Source organism: Propithecus coquereli, unplaced genomic scaffold, assembly GCF_000956105.1.
Source record: "Propithecus coquereli isolate 6110/MARCELLA unplaced genomic scaffold, Pcoq_1.0 Scaffold143, whole genome shotgun sequence".
Taxonomy (NCBI): domain Eukaryota; kingdom Metazoa; phylum Chordata; class Mammalia; order Primates; family Indriidae; genus Propithecus; species Propithecus coquereli.
The window spans coordinates 2,545,921-2,566,672 of NW_012138636.1; the positions used below are offsets into that span (position 1 = coordinate 2,545,921).

At 39.6% G+C, this 20,752-nt stretch overlaps 1 protein-coding gene across 1 annotated transcript in view; it reads left to right on the top strand.

Annotated features, from left to right (window-relative positions):
• Positions 1 to 6,491: 6,491 nt before the first annotated feature.
• Positions 6,492 to 20,752, top strand: part of SLAIN2 (SLAIN motif family, member 2) — a 57,641-nt gene continuing 43,380 nt past the window's right edge. Inside the window, exon 1 of the mRNA XM_012639895.1 lies at positions 6,492 to 7,198. Within this exon, the coding sequence (XP_012495349.1) occupies positions 6,810 to 7,198 (389 nt within the window). The 5' untranslated portion in view covers positions 6,492 to 6,809. The remainder of the gene's footprint in view (positions 7,199 to 20,752) is intronic.

Consider the following 20,752-nt stretch of genomic DNA (forward strand, 5'->3'; position numbering starts at 1 on the left):
TAGTTAATAATACTTATAATTTGTTGCAAAGTGTCACTTAAAATATTAGCTTTAGCACAGAGATTTTGCTGATGCAAGATATAATGAAAAGAAATGAGAGCATCTAGATCAGCTAATACTTTTTTTTATCTGTGCAATAAACCCTTCATGTTTTCCTGTCACAGAAGGTGCACCATCTATACATACACTCACTAAATTTACCAAATTCAGTCCAACTTCACAACTTTTACCTTGAAAGTTGTTGAAGATATCTATTCCCCACATTCCATTTGCAAGAGTGCCCAAAGTGAGTAACTCTTAGTAGCAAAGAAAATCTTCTGTTATGACCCGAATGAAGTATAAAACCTGTGCCAAGTCAGTAGTATTGGATGATTCATCCAAAGCGACTGAATAATATGTTTTTTCCTTTTGAAGCATTGTGTGAAGTTGTTCTGTTAAGTTGAAGGCTAATTCTTGCTGCTGATCAGTTATGGTTCTCCTTGAAAGAGGCAGTTTGTACTTTGAAACATCAGGGTCTAAGCATCCTACAACTTTGACAATGCATTCTTTCACAATTTCTTTTCTTTTTTTTTTTCCTACCAAATCACTCACTGGGAGATTGTTTCACAATTTCTACATCACTGAATGACTTCCCTTTTTTCCCCAAGTACATAAGCTACTTTATAAGTTGCTTCAGTGGCATTATTTCCAGGTCTTATTGCTGCTTGAAAGAATTGTCTTTGCTTTTCCCTTTCATCTTTTAATTTCTGCAATACAATCTTTCATGCCTCTCCCTCTAATTTAAAATATTTGTATTCCTTATGAGTGTTATAATGCTGATGAGCATTGAATTTCTTTAACGTTGATATTGCAGTATCACCAAGCAAGCAAATCATCTTATCTTTATCAGAAACAAGATAATACTGCAATTCCCAATCCTCATTAAAAAAATCTATTTTCTTACTTAAGTGTTCTCGTGGTCTTCTTTGACGTGATGGGCTGTTAAGCAGACAGAATCAAAAAAAATACTGTCGAGCTTTGCACTATTCACAAATTCCACTTCAAACAGAAACACAGTGCACTGTTGTCAAAAGCTGGTAACAGACTGGCGTACTCGACCCCCATAAACTCTCACCAGCCAGCCTCCTGCAGTAGTTGCGCCAGTCTGGTGGGGGAAGTTACAACTAAATCATGAGTGTAGCAGCCATCCATTTAGCCCTTGTGGCTTACTAATGTTCTAATTGTGCTGGTCAATCTAGGAGGATTATTTCATTGAAACTTATTCTTTGGTATTTTAAATACGTTCATTTTAAAAATAAAATAAAAATATAAAAGGCGAACAAAATATATTGATAAAAATAAAAGGATTTGTTCTGTAAAATTTGTATTCAGTCAAAAGGCCACATTTAAGGACATAGAAGGCCACATGTTCCCCACCCCTGTTTTCAATCCTAGGTCAGATAACTGGGATATGTTGTATTGACTTGGAGATTTGGATTATTCCTAATACATTTTCTCCCATCTTTGTGGCGTTTTCTGTTTGTTTGTTTGTTTTTTCTTTTACCAAGATTGCCTTAATCTTGAGGAAAAAAAAAATTTTTTTTTTTTTTTGAGACAGAGTCTCACTATGTTGCCCAGGCCAGTGCCGTGGCATCAGCCTAGCTCACGGCAACCTCAAACTTCTGGGCTCAAGAGATCCTCCTGCCTCAGCCTCCCAATTAGCTGGAGCTATAGGCATGTGCCACCACACCTGGCTAATTTTTCTACCTTTAGTAAAGATGGAGTCTCCCTCTTGCTTAGGCTGGTCTCAAACTCCTGAGCTCAAGCAAGCCTCCTGCCTCGGCCTCCCAGAGCACTAGGATTACAGGCATGAGCTACCACACCAGGCCTCTCCCATCTTTGAATAATAGTTACTCTAGAACATCAAGGACATTCAGAAATGGTTCACACTCCATGTTTCCAACTTCACTGCCCTGCTGATACACTACTTAAAGAAAACAGGAAATAATAAATTTTATTTAACAATCCTATCTTCCCATCTACTACCAGAAAAAGGATGGGAGATAAGGTATTGTTTCATTTTGGACTAAGATAGCAGCCTCCTAAGAATTCAAGAACCTGTTCACCTCTGCTCTGATCATGGACTTCCTGACCCCAAAATAATACATGCCCCTAACAATGTGGTAGGGGACCACACATTGGCCAGAGGACCTCCTTAAGGAAGTGATGTCTGCCATTATGGCTACTTATGAGGCATCCCATAATTGTAAGTTCTGATCAATGCTGGCTGGAAAAATTCTAGGTCCAAATCCTGGGCCCCCTTCTTTCTGTCCCCACAATTTCAATTCAGAATGTCTTATATACCTAACCTTTAAGGTCCCTTGGATTCCTTCCAAAAATTGCATTGTGCAAGACAGTGAAGACGAGGCCCCTTGATAGACCAGAGGGATGTACATCTGGAGGAGGGATGCTGGTGAGGAATAGATGAGAAAGGACAAGTAGAAAATGACTGGCGCTAAGTGTGTCCCATGAACATAAAATGGATGTGTTGGATAGTAAAGGTTTTGTCAAAGAATTTGAGCATTTTTTTAAGCAAATGCAAATATTTCATTAAGTGCCCAGCAATTTCTAAACTACTTTTGGGCATGTACTCATTCATTCACCCTTCCTTTATTTAGGATTTTAGGACTGCTAAACACCTTTAAGCCATTGAGTAATAGGTTTTCACTCTAAATACTTTTAGTGGTTTGTAATATTTTCCACTTTGTCAGGAGTTTCACCAAGAGGTAACATGCAAGTAGCAGCAAGTTATAAAAGGGCCACACCTGCTTAGAAAAGAAGCAACTCCTTCATCCAGCAACAAAGCAAGCGTATCATAAAAGACAATGCCTGGAAAAGTAGCTGGGATAATTGTGATGCATACTTCAGACACCTACTAGCTCTACTCCTTGTATCTACACAAGGGAGTCACTTTTAGAGTGACTTTTTAAAAAACAAGCCCTAACATTTCTGAGTCACCAGAGAAGACAGAGTATTGTAGTTAACCTGAAAGAGGAAGATCCTGGCAACGTTTAGGATACCAAGGAAATATTCTTGTCCTCGTGATTCTCAGTGAGAACCTAAGACTCTGTCCTCAGCAATTCTTAAGGGCTATTGGCACTCAGGAGGTGGAGAATGACCTAGTTTTGAGGATGACATATATAGTATGACATGTTGCTCTTTCAGAAGAGGAAAATATAATTTAAAAAAAATCAACCATTCAAAATAATTAGGAATTTCCACTCTAATGATTTGGGACATAACATATTTATCCTTCAGAAGGATAAATATGTTAGGAGGCTTCACTTGACCTAAATCCATTCATTCATTTACTCAACAAACATTTATTTATTGAGCATCTACCATGCTCTAGGCACCAGGCATATAACCCTGTTCTCATGCAGTTCACATCCTACTAGGGAGAGACAGGAAATAAACAAAGAAAGCAAGAAAGAAAGATGTGTCTGAAGAAAAATGAAACAGGTAAGAGGATGAGGAATGACAGGGATACGATTTTATGGAGGACAGTCATAATGAGGACAGTGAACTTAGCCAATATTTGAGCAAAACCCTGAGGGACTCAGGTGGCAACATGGAGGAAGAATAGATACTAGATAGAAGGGAACAGCAATGCGAAGTTCCTAAGGTAGACACATGCTTGGCTTGTTTAAAAAACATCGAAAAGGCCCGTGTGGCTGGCCTAGAGTGAGGGAGGGGAAGAGTGGTAGTTAACGAGATACTTGCAGAAGTTGCCAAGGGTCCCGTGGCGTATAGGCCAAGGAAAAAACTTCGAAGTACATTGGAGGATTCCAAGCAGGGGAGTAACCTGATGTGAGTTACACAAAGGATCATCTGGTTGCTGTGTACACCACAGACTTTAGGCAACAAAGTGGAATCGCTCACTAAGAGAGCACCGCAGTAACCTAGACGAGAGAAGATGGCAACCTGAACTAGAGTGGCAGCAGTGCTGGGACGTAATCAGACATATTTTGAATGTAGAGCCAGGATATCCTGCTCAAAGACTGAGTTTTGGGGGCAAAAGGAAGTGAGGATTATCTTAAAATTTTTTGGCCTGAGCATCTGGAATAAAAAAGCTGCCATTTATTGAAATGGTGAAGACTACAAAACAAGCATATTTAAGGGTGTGTGTATGTGTGTGTAGTGTGTATGTGTTTGTATGAATCCAGAGTAGTTTTGGACAAGAAACCTATTAAACATCCAAGTGCCTGACGGTACCTGCCACATAGTAGATAATATTTATTGAGTGAAAAATATTAAGATACAAAGTAAAGGAATTGGGTAACAAAAATGCAAGTATATCTACTATGAACTTATATGTATGTCTAAGTATATTTACATTTATGTTTTGCAACCATAGAATTCATCAGAATCATTTGCTTTTTGATACTGGATGAGATGTTGGAGATCATTCAATTCAGACATTCTGAAGAAAGTTAAGGACCAGAGATTAAGGTCAAGCACCCCACTCATGGTACAGCCAGAACCTGCCATCAGGCCTTCTGAGTCTCAGTTCATTGTCCCACTTTACACCAAGTTCTCCTTGCCCCATGGAACATTACTGTTAATTTCATAGCATCAAGTGAATTATTCTTTCAAGCGAATATATTTGAGGGGTTCTCCTTACAAAACTGGCTAGATGGAATCTATTTCACAAACCAATAAATGCAAGTAAAAACTGCTATATGTGAAGTAGTCATGAGTTTAACCCTCTCGTAACAAGTTCAGTCATGTCAGAAACAGCAATGATATTTAGAAATGCATTATATAAAGAATACATATATTACTAAACAATTATTGTATGTTAGCAAAAGGCATCCTTTGACTAGGTCTGCATAGCTAGGAAAATACAGTTAGCCAGCTAACTTTTAACATACTCAATGTGGTTTTTGCTATGAATAAAACTCTGTCTGGTCCTTGGCCTATCAGAACTTAGATTCTGTCAATAATTAACTTTCAACAAACCACGTATTAAATGTCCACTGTGTCAGACACCATACTAGACATGGTAAGCAAAAATGAATGCTTCTTTTTAATCAAGTAAACAGACAAAAAGAAACAAAAAAGAATTCTCAGAACAAAAATGCAATTTTAAAAAAAGTGCAAACTATTGATCAGGTAATGCTAAAGAAAGCAGAATAACTAGATCTTTGTGGAATTGTCAGGAAGAGGTTTCCTGGATGGCTGTGTACGGGTTTTAAGAAAAGGAATCGGATTTGGCAGGAAGGACATTATAGGCAAGGAAAACACAGAACCATAAAGTTAAAGGGCAGAAGCAAGTCAATCCTGTCATACGAGTCCACACCCAGGTGTAGCAGGACTGGATCAGTGTAAGCTAAGGGTGGAGGAGGCAGTTGAAGGAAAGAAAGCTGCAGACACAAGCTAAGTAGTTCACAATCGACTTCTGAAGAGCAATGAATGTGTTCAAAACAAAGCATTTTAAATTTTGTTTGGTTTTGCTGCCACCCGTACACGTTATAAAGGCAGATTCTTCAATCTCTGTCAAAGTGTCTAAGTACTCTTAATGCACAAGTTTTTAAAAAGTCAAGACATACTCTGAGAAAGTTTTTCTGAAGCAAATGATCCGAAGAGCAGAGTATGCGTTAACGGAGAAAGGCAGGAGAGGAGCAGTTTTCTATCCTCCGCTTCTGTGCCAGTGTGCTGTAAACATTAAGTCAGGAACACTAGGTTTTATACCAGGTTTTGTTTTTGTTCTTGGGGTTTTTTTGAGGGAGGGTCTCGCTCCGTTGCCCCAGCTAGAGTGCAGTGGCGTCATCATAGCTCACAGCAACCTCAAACTCCTGGGCTCAAGCGATCCTCCTGCCTCAGCCTCTGGAGCAGCTGGGACTACAGGCATGCGCCACCACGCCCGGCTGATTTTTCTATTTTTAAGTGCTTAGCACAGTGTCTGGCCCCATAGTAAACACTCAACAATTATGATTATTATTTTGACCTCAGATCTCTCTTAACTGTCTGAACTTCAGGTTTCTCGTTTTCAGAGGAATAAAAAGGCAGCAGATGGTCTCTGAGGCCTCCGCCAGCCCCGACGATCTCCCATTTCGAGCGTGCATCGAGTGAATATTCGCCGAACAGAGTAAACTGTGTCTCCACGGGCCCGGCTGAGCGCTCGCCCGAGAACCGGCTGGAGTTGGGGGAGGAACGGGTCCCACGCGCGGTGTTCTGAGGTGGAGAACACACTACACGCCCTTGACCCAAGACCAATCGGCGGGGCTGGGCGAGAGTCGGTCCGCAGTCCCAGCCCCACCCGCAGCGAGCCTGCTTGCCAGCTGCGGGTCCGCCCGCGACCCCAGCCGCGCTCCCGAGCCGCCCAGGCCGAGTCCCGCCTCCGCTGGCGCTCCTGACACGCCCCTTCCGGCCGAGGCCCCACCCCTCGCGCACGCGGCGCGGCCCCGCACACGGTCCCGCCCCGCCACGAGCGCGGCGTCCGATCTTCTCCTCGCTCGCCGGCGGCCGCGTCCACCCCCGACGCTCTGAGGTCACCGACGGGGGCGGCCTGCGGGGGGCGGAGGGACGGAGGGAAGATGGCGGCAGGGGCCGGATATTGGCGCCGCCTCCCCCAATCCCGGAGCCGGCGCAGATGAGGCGGCTCGGCTGGGGCCAGCGGCGCTTTGGAAGCCGAGCTGGGGGGACCCTGGCGGTGGGGCCTGGCCCTGCTGGATGCCGGCGCCTCGGCTAGAGTGAGCGGCAGCGGCGGTGACGCCTCTTTCCTCGGGCTCTTTCCTTGTAGCTGAGAGTGCGAGCGGGAGGCCGGGATGGAGGACGTTAACTCTAACGTGAACGCGGACCAGGAGGTGCGGAAGCTGCAGGAGCTGGTGAAGAAGCTGGAGAAGCAGAACGAACAGCTGAGGAGCCGCTCGGGGGCCGTGCAGGGCGCAGGCTCCCTCGGGCCCGGCAGCCCGGTTCGGGCCGGCGCGTCCACTCCCTCCTCCGGCACGGCGTCCCCGCGGGGCTTCCCCTTGGGCCTCAGCGCCAAGTCGGGCTGCGGGGCCGGGGCGGGCCCGAGGCGGACGAGTAGCGAGGAGCTGCGGGACGCCACCTCCCTGCTGGCGGCGGGCGAGGGCGGCTTGCTGGACGAGGTGGAGCCGCTGCGGCCTGACGAGCTGGAGCGCCTGTCAGGCTGGGAGGAGGAGGAGGAGAGCTGGTGAGCGCGGGGTGCCGGGCCGGGGCTGGGCGGGGACGCGCCGGGGGCGGAGAGCGTCTTCGGAGGGTCCCCGTGGCAGGACGCCTCGCTTTGTGCGGCCAGGTCCGCTCTCTGGCGGAAACTCGGGTTTTCTCGCTTGGGCTGCGGGAAGGTCAGCTGCAGTTGGGGGTTAGAGGCGTGCGCCAGGAAAAGGGCATGTAGCCCGTTCTCCTCTGGGTGGTGGACCCTCTGGGGGTCTGTGGGTTGGCACCGCTTGAGAAGGGCTGCTCGCCACGGGGGTCGTCGGAGGTGGGAAACTGCCTTGTAGGGAGGGATCCTGCTTTGTGTGCAGTACCAGCGTTCGGATGGTGGCCTGGGCATTTGGGTGTCGGGAGGGGTCTGCTTGATGAGATATCGCCGGGTGCCGGGGGCAGACCAGAGTCGTCTGCGTCTGTGCAGCGGTCAGTGTTTCGGACCGACGTGAGATGGGTACATTTCCGGCGGGGATGGGGAGCCCGTGTGAATCAGCACTCCCCTTTTGGTAGTGGGGTAAAGCTGGCTTTGTGCGAAGAGGGCAGAGGACGGTGCTGCTTTGTGTGAAGAGTCAAGGGTGGTACAACAGCTCCGGTTCTTATTTTTTAAACAGGAATTGGGTCTGGCATTTTTCGGAGCTGTGAAGTGACAGTTATCACTTCCATCTTTCATCTTCGCGTCATCCTAGGGGCAGAGAAAAAGAGCCTTATGTAAAAATCTAAGCCAAAACTGTATTGTGATAAGCCACTTCTTGAAGAAATTGTGACCCACACCTTAATATCACTTTCATAAACAGGAAGGACACAGGAGGCTTTTCTCTTGATTTCATAGCTACCTAATGAAGATGTCCCTGGGAAATTCTCTTAATTCATCCTTTTTAAAGTTTTAACTTTTAGTTAATCTGTCTCTACTTTGTTGCAATTGAGTCTTCTAATGTAGTGAAATCGAAATCCTTCGTAGACTGTGGTATTGCAAGGCTGAAACTTTGCAATGTTCTGAAGTAGTTAAGTGTTTTGCCTGGATTCTGGCCCTGGCTTTGCCACTTACAAGCTATATGACCTTGGGCAAGTTACCCTGAGCTAAACTTTCTTCCTCTATTTGATGGAAAAAATAACAGTTCGTACCTTTATAGAGTTGCGAAGATTGGGATCATCCATATATGCACTTAGCACTGGGTCTGACATATAGTAAACTCTCTAAAACTAGCTGCTATTACTATTAAGCCTGGTTATTTAAATCAAGAAACATTTAGTGAGTTCTAACATGATGTGGTGGGAGATTCTAAAGATTCTTAAGTGTTAATCCGTGTTCATAAGGCAATTGCAGTCTTTTTGAGAGCTTTTATGCAGTTAAATAAACTAGGATGTATACAGTGTAGTGCCAAAAGAGTGATAGAACAAAAAGTACTGACAGTGGTCAAAAACTGAGAAGAAAATAATAGCCCAAAGTAGTTGGGACAAACTTTAAGGAGGAGGTGGTTTTGGAGGCCGGGGGTAGGGAAAGAGTGGGAAGGACATTTTATGCTCTAACAACTACAAGAGCACAGTCAGAGGTATTTGTAATAACCAGTTAGGAATATTTGAATGGCAGAAGTACTCTTAAATGTATGATGTCAAGCCTTTATTTTATTGCTGAATGATACCAAATATTATTAGAACTGACTCTGGTAGTGACAGCTTTTCACGTATGTGTGAAATCACGTCCTCCCAAAGGAATCCTCGGTATGTGTGCACTTTAAAAGAACCCAGAATCATCTAAATATTGTCACATGCCTCTTCCAAATAATGATGATAATGATGCTGGTAATAATGAGGATTAGCTGCACTCATAAGCCCATTTTAGAGTATGTATTATTAGAACACATCGACTCCACTTGGAGAAGCCGATTAAGTCTTTGGCCGCTTTGGTTTCTGAGCATAGGCTTTGTTAAGGTAAAGCAAGTCTTAGATATTATGCCAGGAGTTCGTTTTGACCAGATGAGTTCTGCTTACTGCTTTGATCCTGGCTTCATATATTGATATTATAGATATCCTACACTTTTTCAGAAAAGATTTGTGTGAATCGAAAGTTGGATAAATCATATTGAAATGCTTTTGGGTATAAATTGAAGAGGTGGATGTCAGTGGCAGGAAGATTCATATCAAGAGTTATTTCTTAGCAAGCTAAAAATCTACCTCCTGTAACTTCTACCTGTTGTATTTTCATTTTCATCTAGAGGAATGTTTTCCCCCAAGTGTGCATATCACAAACTGTTAGTCCTAAAGATGTCAAAAGGTGGAAGAATAATAGTGGGTTCTGGGGTCAAATAAATGTGGGAAAAACTGGGTTCAACAAAAATAAACAGGTTTCTTTAATGCTGACTTCTTTGAGATGCTCATGTGAACTGAACATAGTAAATCTCTAAGGGGTATGGTTTGTTTCTTAGATTTGAGCTCCCAAGGAACTAATATCTTGTAGAACACTCACTTTTTTTTTTTGGACCCAGCTTCATGATAAGAAGTACATTTTACATCATGACCTAGTACACACATGCATATGAATAAATGAAACAAAGTTTTCATAAAACTATGGTTACTTTTACTACAAGTAAAACTCTAATGCTCTAATATTTTCTATTCTGTTCTATTTCATTAGAAAAAAATGCTGGTTACCACCTACCAACTAAGCTGATTTTGTGACCCGTTAATGGGTTGTATCTCTGTTTGAAAAACACTGTTCTAGAATAACTCAGAAAAGTGTCCGTTCAGGAACTGACATTATTGTGCATCACAGTACGTCAGGCTGTCCCAGGCAGCTCACAAATATTTTTGCATTTAATTTCTATGCATTTATGAGTTGCATAATCATTTTCTAGGTAAGGAAGCTTAATCTCTCTCTAAGCATCCAATAACACACAGTAAATGATAGCATCAGGATTCGAATCCAGGTCTCTATACATCAAAGCCTATGCTGTTCCTTCTATATTTTGCTTTTTCCAAGTATAATCCCTTTCTCACATGAATGGCCCCTTCATATATTTGAAGACTATTATCAGGTCTCTCTGCTGACCTCTTCTCCCCTCCACGTACTCTGAGCATTCTCTTTTCCAGAGTAAATAATCCCAGTTTATTTAATAATTTCATAGATAATGTTACTCTCTGATCCTTCAACCGTGGTTGTTTCTGTCTTAACTCCAATTGCTCATTGTCATTACACAGGTACCCAGAACTGTACTCAGCATTTTAGATGATACTTGACCAGACAGAGTATGGTGGGTATATCTTGTTTGAGCTAAGTGCTATTATTTTTTTAACTGAATACTTTGTTAACAATTTCAACTTCTGTTACTTGTGCTTAATATGAGCCAGGAATGTTGACTTCTCCAAATTTTTTAATACATAAGATGTTATACTGAGTCTTCCTAATGTTGTTTTTGTGTAATGAATATTTTTAAGGCTTTTAAATTCATTTTGTTAGTCTTGACTTAGGCATTTAATATTATCTATTCTTTCTGATTTTTTGATCATCTTTATATTTGGTAGGCATACCTACTATGTCTTCATTCAAATTATTGATAAAAATATTAAATCGACAGAATAAATTACTCTGAAGTGTACAACTCAACTAGACTCCCTCTAGATTAACATCAATCCATTAACAAACACATTATGGCAGTTCAATAACTACTAGTTCCACCTATTATCATCAAGCCTATATGACATTTTGTCTGGATATTATGAAAGATTTTGCCAAATGCCTTGCTGTAATTAAGCTTTACTGTTCCTGTAGGATTCTAACCTGCAACGAAGTAAACCTGTTAAAATAGAAATTGCAGTTAATTTGGTTTGACTTGTTCATGGTGAGTCTTCTGGCTTTCGTGTTTTTCTGGCTTTCACTTCTGGCTTTCACTTTTTCCTCTCCTAACTTCACAACATTCTGTTTAATCCAGTTTTGAATTTTGCAAGCAATCAGTTTGGTCTGGAATTTATTATCCAGGCTTTTGATCCTGCCCTTGTTTGCCCTGGTATTTCAGACCCACAGTGATTCTGTGATAAAATTTCTATTCTTTTCCATCATTCGGAGGGGTGAGCGCAAACCCATGTCAAGGTTTATTCTGGCTTCCTAGATCAATTTTCTCTTACGTTTATGAAGACATTTTAAATTTAGACTAATTTCTCATCAGTAATTTTGTTGATAAATTTTCCCAATTTAGAGATATATAGGTATGTTGTTTTTGCTCTTGTGTTTTTTTTTTACTCGTGGCTCTTCACTTCTGAGAGTTAATTTATTACATGAGCTCTTTATTTTATGTATGCTTTTTGTAGAGGGTAATTAGTAAAATATGCCCATAATTTAATTTGATAAGCCTAGGTTAATAAAGCAGTTTAATTTGTGTAATTCTCACTACTTATCTGAATAGTTTGACATTCTTTCACTGATCAACATCTCAGGAACTTTTGTTTTCTAGACTCTCATGTACCATGGAGATGTTATTTTAAAGTAATGTGGTTGATGTATGTTGTGTATATGTGTTTTAGATGAATCAGAAATTATACGTCTAGATGAATGTTCTGCTCCCATCTTAACAGTGGTTTTCCAGTGATTCTAACATGGCTTTAAACTTCTTTCATTAATGAAACAAATTCTTAGAGCCTCTGCGTGCAGCACAATGTTAGGAACACCGAGCACATGATAATGCAAGTTCTTGCTTTCTTAAAAAACGGAATTTGGCCAAGAAAGGCTCTATGGCTGGTAAAATATGTTACAATCACTATTGTTTGAGCATGTTTTATATACCAAGTTTTGTGTAAGGCATTTTATACCTGTTGAATAATTTAATGTTTTGCATTGTAGTTATTGTTATCCTCATTTTTTTTATTGTGGTAAAATATATATAACATAAAATTTACCATGTTAATCATTAAGTGTACAGTTCAGTGGCATTAAGTGCATTCACATTGTGCAATCATCACCACCATTCATCTCTAGAACTTTTTCATCTTCCCCAGTTGAAACTCTGTATCCATTAAACAACAACTCCCTGTTCCCATGGTACCCAGCCCCTGGCAACCACCAGTCTACTTTCTGTCTCTATGAATTTGACTACTCTAGGTACCTCACGTAAGTGAAATCGTATAATATTTGCCTTTTGTGTCAGGCTTAGTTCATTTAGCATTATTTCTTCAGAGTTCATCCATGTTGTAGAATGTGTCATGTTACCAGCATTTTACAGTAAAAGAACCTAAACCCAAAGTCACATAGCTAATAAAGTGAAATTGAGATTCATACCAAGCCTCAAAGTCATATCTAAAGAAGAACATTTTATCTTGATTTATTGAGCCTATAGATATTTAGCTTGGGGAAGAGAAAACTTTTTAAATATTTGAAGGACTGTAATAAGGATTGATTATTAGACTTATATAACTTTGGAGGTCATCACTACAACAATAGGTATAATTTAGAGGCAGACAAATTTTGATTTAATATAGGGTAGAATTTGCTAAAGAGCTATTCTTGGATGGTATAGACCACCTTAAATTGTTGGAAGTAGCCTTCAAAAGACTACTGAATATTCCTGTGGCAAGGGATGTTAAAAAGAAGTTTAATAGTTGAATTAGGTGAATTCTAAGTGTTTTTTTTAATTCCACGTTTCTGTGATTAAAGTATTGCAATCTAGTTGGGAACGTATTATACTTTCAAGACAGTGCTAAGCTTAAGTGTGGGAGAGATCTTTAGCAATGGAAGCATCATGGATATTTTTCTTCCAAGTGTTTGACACATTTCTCTGAGTATCCTCAGTAGTGGCCAGTTTTCTTCCTCTTGAGGGTATGTTTGAGTTTTGAAAGCTATTAGAAGTCATCATCATGCCTAGTGAATAAAAAATGGGTTAGCAGGATACTTAAAAGTCCTCAGCAATCCAGCGCTAATTCACCTTTTCCCTAGATCTACTTGCTTTTGCCGGAATACTTCGTGAACATTCATGCCTTTTGGCTTTTGATGTTCATTCTGCATATATTAATAGTTATCTTTTATTCTCCTCTCACCAAAATCTTACTTATTCTTTAAAGCACAGCTCAGATTATTTTCCCCCTTTGTGAAATTCTAACTTTTCAACTTGGTTTACTACTTCTTCAGTGTTAACCTACCACTGTTTATATATCCTTTTTTAGAGTATATTTAACAACCTTGAACTTTGATCTGTCTGTTCTAGATTGTGAGAAATATAAGCAGAGGGACACTATCATACTCATCTTTATGTTTCTGAACAGGACCACAATATCTCGTATGTAGTAATAGTTTAGTTACATTAAATTAATTTGATTATCAGTGATGTTTGGTTAAAATGAGGTGAAGCTTTAAAATAATGAGACCAGATTTCTTGCTTGACCCTTATGCCAGTCACAAATGAGAAATTTCACACATGTTCTGAATAATGGCAGGATTGAGTCCTTACTTTCCCTTGATGAATTAAAGAAGTACTGTCTAGATACAGTGACTGACGTTAAAAAATCAGTTTTAAAATTAACCAAAACAGTGATATGGCTGTCTTTGGTAGAAATACAGATGCATTTTGTTTTAAACTTTATACTTTTTGTGATTTCCAAATTTTCTGATATGAATATGAGTTGCTTTTATAATTTAAAAAATCCTATTGATAGAATTTAAGTCAGTTTCCTTACCCTGTGGTCATTTGGAATCATAATGTAACATGATATATTAAAAGCCATTGGTGTTTTCCTTATTACTTAGTGGTAGTAAGATTATGTATCATAGATGAAGAAATTTTGGTTCCAGTAAGTTTAGACGTGCATTTTTGATAGAATTGGAACCCAGGTCAGCTGATGTGTATTGATCTTATGATCTGTTATTCTTGTTCGTTTTAAATTTAACAGAGTTTAATTGGACAGAAAAAGATTCATGAGCTAGATAAAAAGATTCACGAACTAGATAGCACTGAGGACCAAAAGTGGTTCAGAATTCTCCCTATTCTTGTTTTTAACTTGCATTTTAAAAATGAAATTCCACAAGTGTAACTATTAAAACATTTAACAGATTTACCTAAATAAACTAGTCTGTTTTCTCTGTCTCTCACATATGCACGCACGCGCGCATACCCACACAAGCCTACAACTTTATTTTCCATAAATATCAGAAAAGGAACCCCAGAGTTGTATAGCTCACATCCTCTGAGCCTTCTGGAAGTTGCTTCCACTCCTCAGACCCATCTTTGGGACCACTCTGCATGTGAGTCCCTATGCCCAACTGCCCTGGGAGCCTGGCGCTGATGCTTTCTTGGCCCAGAAGGGCTACTTACCTTCTCCCTCCACTTACAAAGACCCCTGTCCCTTTGCGCTTCTGCTAGGAACATCCTATGAATATATCTATAAGTTAACCTTACAACTAATATAATTTTGGCCAGGCACGGTGGCTCACGCCTCTTATCCTAACATTTTGGGAGGCCAAGCGGAAGATTACTTGAGGCCAGGAGTTCAAGACCAGCCTGAGCAAGAGCAAGACCCTGTCTCTACAAAAAATAGAAAAATTAGCCAGGCGTGGTGGTGCACGCCTGTAGTCCCAGCTAACTTGGGAGGCTGAAGCAGGAGAATCTCTTGAGCCCATGAGTTTGAGCTTGCAGTGAGCTGTGGTCATGCCCCTGCGCTCTAGCCCAGGCAACAGAGTGAGACTGCGGCTCAAAAAAGAAAACAAAACAAAAAAACCTAGTGTAATTTTGACATGATTTTTTAAAAAGAGACAATTTGGGTGGTAAATAGCAGAATTAAAGTAGTGTCTTAATGTAAATGGCTTGAGTTATGGTAACATATTAATACTATTCCTTATAGTATTGACCTGTACAAGCCTAAGCATGCCGCATGTGACTCCTGTTGTGTTGGTTTTTAGTAGCAAAAATGAATTTGTAAAAGAATGTAAGATTTAAGGGTTTCAGTAATATAAGTTTTTATTTTGCCTGTTTGATTTACTCAACATCATGTCCTTGGGGGATCTTTCATTTGGGGATTTAAATTATGGAGGAAATGAACACCTTTAGGAACAAACTAGCTTATTTAAGAGGAAGGCTTTAAATGAGATCTTTAAACTAGGAGTGGCTCTGAAAATGCGAAAGTTTATTTTGATCTGGGAAAAGTCTCAAATTCTGTAATGAAATCGAAATTTTCTTAAGCACTATAGAGAGAAAAAGAAAAATTGTATCTCCTTGAAATGTAAGGATTAATAGAAGCAAGATAACTCAGTACCACCGTATCTGATAGGAAATTTTTGAAACTATTTGGAAAGATATGAAGGGGGTGGTAAATTAGAGGTTTAGAATTCATGAGGATGAATCAAACCATCTCCCACTTCTACAGTTGACTAGGCAGCAACTACTCCATTCAAGAGCTGCTTCTCATCTCTCTGCGAGAGAGTAAGAAAGTACCCAATCATGAGTGGCTGTTAAGGTTGTTTTGAGGTTTTTTGTGTGTATTTGTCCACATTTTTTATTAATATTTTAGATTTACCTTTTTTATTGATACATATTATTTTACATATTTATGGGGTACATGTGACATTTTGCTGCATGCATAGAATATGTAATGATCAGGTCAGGGTACTTGGGGTATCCATTACCTTGAGCATTTATCGTTTCTGTGTTTTGGGAACATTTCAAGTTCTCTTTCTTCTAGCTACTTTGAAGTACATTATTTTGCTAACTATAGTCACCCTACTCTGCTATCACGCATTAGAACTTATGCCTTCTATCTAATTGTATGTTTGTACCCATTGACCAGCCTTTCTTTTATATTCTTAATTACATTTCTAATAGTTCTTGTCTTAGTCCATTTGGTATTGGTATAAAAGAATACCTGAGGCTGGGTAACTTATAAGGACAAGAGGTTTATTTGGCTCTTGGTTACGCAGGCTGTACAAGAAGCATGGTGCCAGAATCTGCTTCTGGTGAGGGCCTCCAGGAGCTTCTAATCATGACGAGAAGGTGAAGCAGGAGCAGGAATGTCACATGGCGAAAGAGGGAGCAAGTGAGCTGGGGGAGGAGGCGCCAGGTTCTTTAACAATCAGATCTTGCAGGAACTGCAAGAGGTCCCAAAAGTCACCGTACGTAGGGAAAATGGGAAATTGTAGCTAAATGTACCTTTATTTACAAAATATGCATTACAAAATTTTTCCTTTGTGTGGAGACTTTTGGGGCACCCTGTATTATAGTGAGAACTCACTCACTACCACAAGGACAAGGACGGCACCAAGCCATTCACGAGGGACCCACCCCTATGACCAAACACCTCCCATCACGTCTCACCTCCAACATTGGGGATCAGATTTCAATATGAGATTTGGAAGGGACAAATATCCAAATTTTATCAGTTCTCTAGTTCTCTCATAATTGATGTGTATATTTAACAAGATACATAAATTTATAAACAATTTACATAAATTTTTGTAATATATTTATATATAAATTATGTTTAATGATGTTTAGTTAATTCCTTTCTAATGATTGTTGTAAGGGAAAAAGTGATATCTTGAAAGACCAATTTATTTCTAGCATTATTGAGATAAAATTTATATAACAAGGCTGTGGTGTGTTGGCTCACACTGGTAATCCCAGCACTTTGGGAGGCCTAGGCGGGAGGATCACTTGAGGCCGGCAGTTTGAGACCTGCCTGAGCAATGAAGCAAGACCTCGTCTCAGAAAAGCTTAGCAGGGCATGGTGGTGCTCGCAGCTCGGGAGGCTGAGGCAGAAGGATCACTTGAAGCCAGGAGTTTGAGGTTTCAGTGAGCTGTGATGATACCACTGCACTCTAGCCCGGACAACAGAGTGAGACTGTGTCTAAAAAATAATTTACATACCGTACAATTCACCTGTTTAAAGTGTACTGTGGTTTTCAGTGTTCAGTGATTTTTAATATATTTACGGAATTGTACAACCATCACCATAATTTAGTTTTAGAATATTTTCAACATACCGAAAAGAAACCTCTCGTACTCATTAGTAGTCATTTTCCATTTCTCTTCTCTCCACCCCCTCTCCCATCCCTAGGCAACCACTGATCAACGTTGTCTCACAGATTTGCCTATTCTAGACATTCCATATATGTGGTGTCATGCAGTATGTGGTATTTTGTGACTGACATCTTTTACTTAGCATAATGTTTGAGATTCATCCATGTTGTAGCGTTCTTATTGCCTCCAACACATTTTTTAAATGTCTCTTTCAAAATTATAAATACCAACTCAAAAAATTCAAACAGGACAAAAATGAATAAAGTATAATATAAAGTGTCATAATTAGAATGAGGGTTAAAAAATTTCCTTTTTGGTGGGGCATATCTAAATGGCTACAAAGATACTTTGTTAAAACATCTTGCTTCACTGTGTTATACATAGTGGGACCACCTAATACATCGTCTTACCAGAGATGTTCAAGGGAGGTTTTCCTCAAGAACTGACATTTAAGCTGAGACTCAGTAGAAAGTAGAAATGAGCTGGGTGAAGCCAGCAGGGGAGGGTGAGATAAGCAAGGAGTGAAATTGAACTTATTCTAGGCATGGGGAACAACATACACAAGTGACCTAGAAGCAAAAGTGTTGGGCTTTCCAGGAATAGAAATTAGTCCATATGGCTGTGATTTAGATTTGTGTGGTGGAGGAAGGTGAGAAATGAAGCTGAAGAAGTACTGCAGCAGTTAGATCATCAGTCAGGTCTCAAGGGCTGTAGGGACCATTTTTGGAAAAAAATTCTATCCTAAGGGCAAGGGAAATTGGCACAGAATTTTTAGCAGAGGACTATTAATAAAGTCAGATTTGTATTTTAGAAAATACTTTGGCTGCAGTGTATAGAATGGATTGGAAGAGGTCAAGACCGGAGATTTTCAAATTTAAGAGATTTTCATTTTAAAATTGTTTTGGCCATTGTTAGCCCTTTCCATTTTCATATAAATTTTAGGGTCAGCTTATCAATTTTTTTTTTATTTTCCGAGTACTCACATGACTATAAGCTTGTCAATTTCTTTTAAAATGCTTTTCTTTTAAAAGTATTCTAGGAATGTGTTGATTCTATAGGTCAACTTGGAGGGGTTGACAACAGTATAGATTGTTCAGATCTATAAACATGATATATCTCTCCATTTATTTAAGTCAGTTTTAATTTCCCTCAGCAATATTTTGTAGTTTGCAGTATATAAGTTTTGCATTTCATTTGTTAAATTTATTCCCAGGCATTTTATTCTTTTAGAAGTTGTCATGAATGAAATTCTTATATTTATTTCATATTCAGGTTTTTCATTGATAATATATAGAAATACAATTGATTTTTTGCTTATTGAGCTTGTATCCTGTGACCTTTCTAAACACATTTGTTACTCTAGATGGGTTTTTGTTTTTTGTTTTTTGTTTTTTTTGTACAAAGGATTTTCAGTATACAGGATCTTTTTGTCTGTGATTAAAGATAGTTTTACTTCTTTCTTTCCAATCTGGATGCCTTTAATTTCTTTTTCTTGCATTATTATATTAGCTAGATATTAGCTATATACAGCATTTAATAGAAATGATGAGAGTGTACATCCTTACTTTGTTCCCGGTCTTAGGAGAAAGTATTTGCTTTTTTGCCATTACGTCTATTTTTTTTTAGAAGAGTTTGTGTAGAATTGGCATTATTTTTTCCTTAATATTTGACAGAATTACTAAGTGAAAGCATCTGACTGTCCCTGCATTTTTAGTAGGGCATTCAGTCCATTCACACTTAATGTAATTATTGGTGTGGTTGGATTTATGGCTGCCATTTTGCTATTTGTTTTCAGTTTGACACAGTTGTTCCTGTTTGTTGTTCCTCCTTTTAACTGTATTCTCAGTACGATGAGTGATTTCCAATCATATCCTGGACATTTTGGGTGTTATGTTGTGAGACTTAGAATCATACTTACTCTTTTTCAGTCAGTCACCCTGTTTAGATACATTTTATGGGTATGTATTGAGTGGATGTTCATCTCTCTGCCAGGTCCTATTGACACCACCTCGGCAAAAGTGAAGTACTGGCTTCCCTATGGATGGGGTGCTCAGATCAGCTCCCCACTGGCACCCACTGTGACACATGGGAGGTGGGGAAGGGGAGATGATGTGTCCTAATCCCCAGTGCCTTCTTTTGTGGGGATGGAGGCTCAGCCCTCCACTGGGCCTCTATGACTTAGTTTTAGTAGTAATAGGATAATTAAGTAATGTTCAAGATTTTTAGGCAAGTAAAAACTTGAATCTCAACCTGTCTTAGGTTGCATTAGCCATCAGTAAACTGGCTGTGTTTATCAGAAAATATGTCTCTCTTGATTAAACCATGTACTGTATTTAAGAAATTCTAAAGTGTCAGTGAAAAAATGTTTTTAGTAGGCAGACTATTTTGAAGAATTCCATGTGTTTGTAAGAAATGAGCAAAAGAGATATAATGTATAGTTATTACAAATATTTTTAGTTGGGATTTTCCTTAAAATTCAGGGGCTTAGACAACTTGGTTCTGCTACAGGTAGATCCAGTTATGTGATACAGCCCAGCTCATGTATCCTCTGGCAGGTTTAGAAGTGTGTACTTTGAAACCTCAACCAGAGGTTCCCTGACTAAAGAATAATTTTGTGCCAATACCGTATGGACCAAAGCCCTTTGTTTCTAGACTTGGAGTAGTGATAGGGACATTGAAATAAGAGGATACAGTGATAGAGAAAGTTGATAGATGAAAGCACCCAGGGATTCTTCTTTCTCTTTGTTTTTTATTTATAATTTTATCCTCACAGCCTGTTGAACTGATATACCCAGGGATTATTCAATCATTCTCTCCCTTTTCATCACTATGGACACGTTGCTCTCTTAACTTTTGACTGCTAATGGGAGGAGGAAAGAGTATTCCCTATTCCTAATTAGTGGGTAGTAGGTACGGAATGGGGGGAAAGTTTTATAAAGGCAGGATCAAGGCTTAGTGACAGATTACTGATGAGGGCAGGAAATTTAAAAGATGGAGGAATCCAAAATTACTCATAAGTTTTCAGCCTTTCTAACTGAATGAATTATAGTGCCATTGACAAAAAACAGCAAAGATGCCATGGGGCATTCGGTGTGAGTAGAGAGGGGATGATGATGTTTTATTTTAATTGATTTTGAATTATTTATGTTATATTTAGTTTATAGTAGTTTATTTTTAAAGATGGTAAAGGCACCTTGCAACTTTTAAAAAACAGCTTTACTAAAATGTAATTTACATACCGTAAAATGGATTATATAATTCAATGAATTTAGTATATTTACAACCATCAAACCATTATAATCATCACTACCATCTAATTTTAGAATATTTGTATTATCCAAAAAAGACACCTCATCCCATTCCTACCTCCAGCTCTAGGCAACCACTAATCTACTTTCTGCTTTTCTGGACATTTCATATAAATGGAATCTTACAACATGTCAGTATGTGTTCTGTTGTATCTGGCTCTTTTCGTTGAGCATAATGTTTTTGAGGCTTACCCATATTCCTTGAGGTTTTTTTTTTTTTTTTTTGAGAAAGTGTCTCACTTT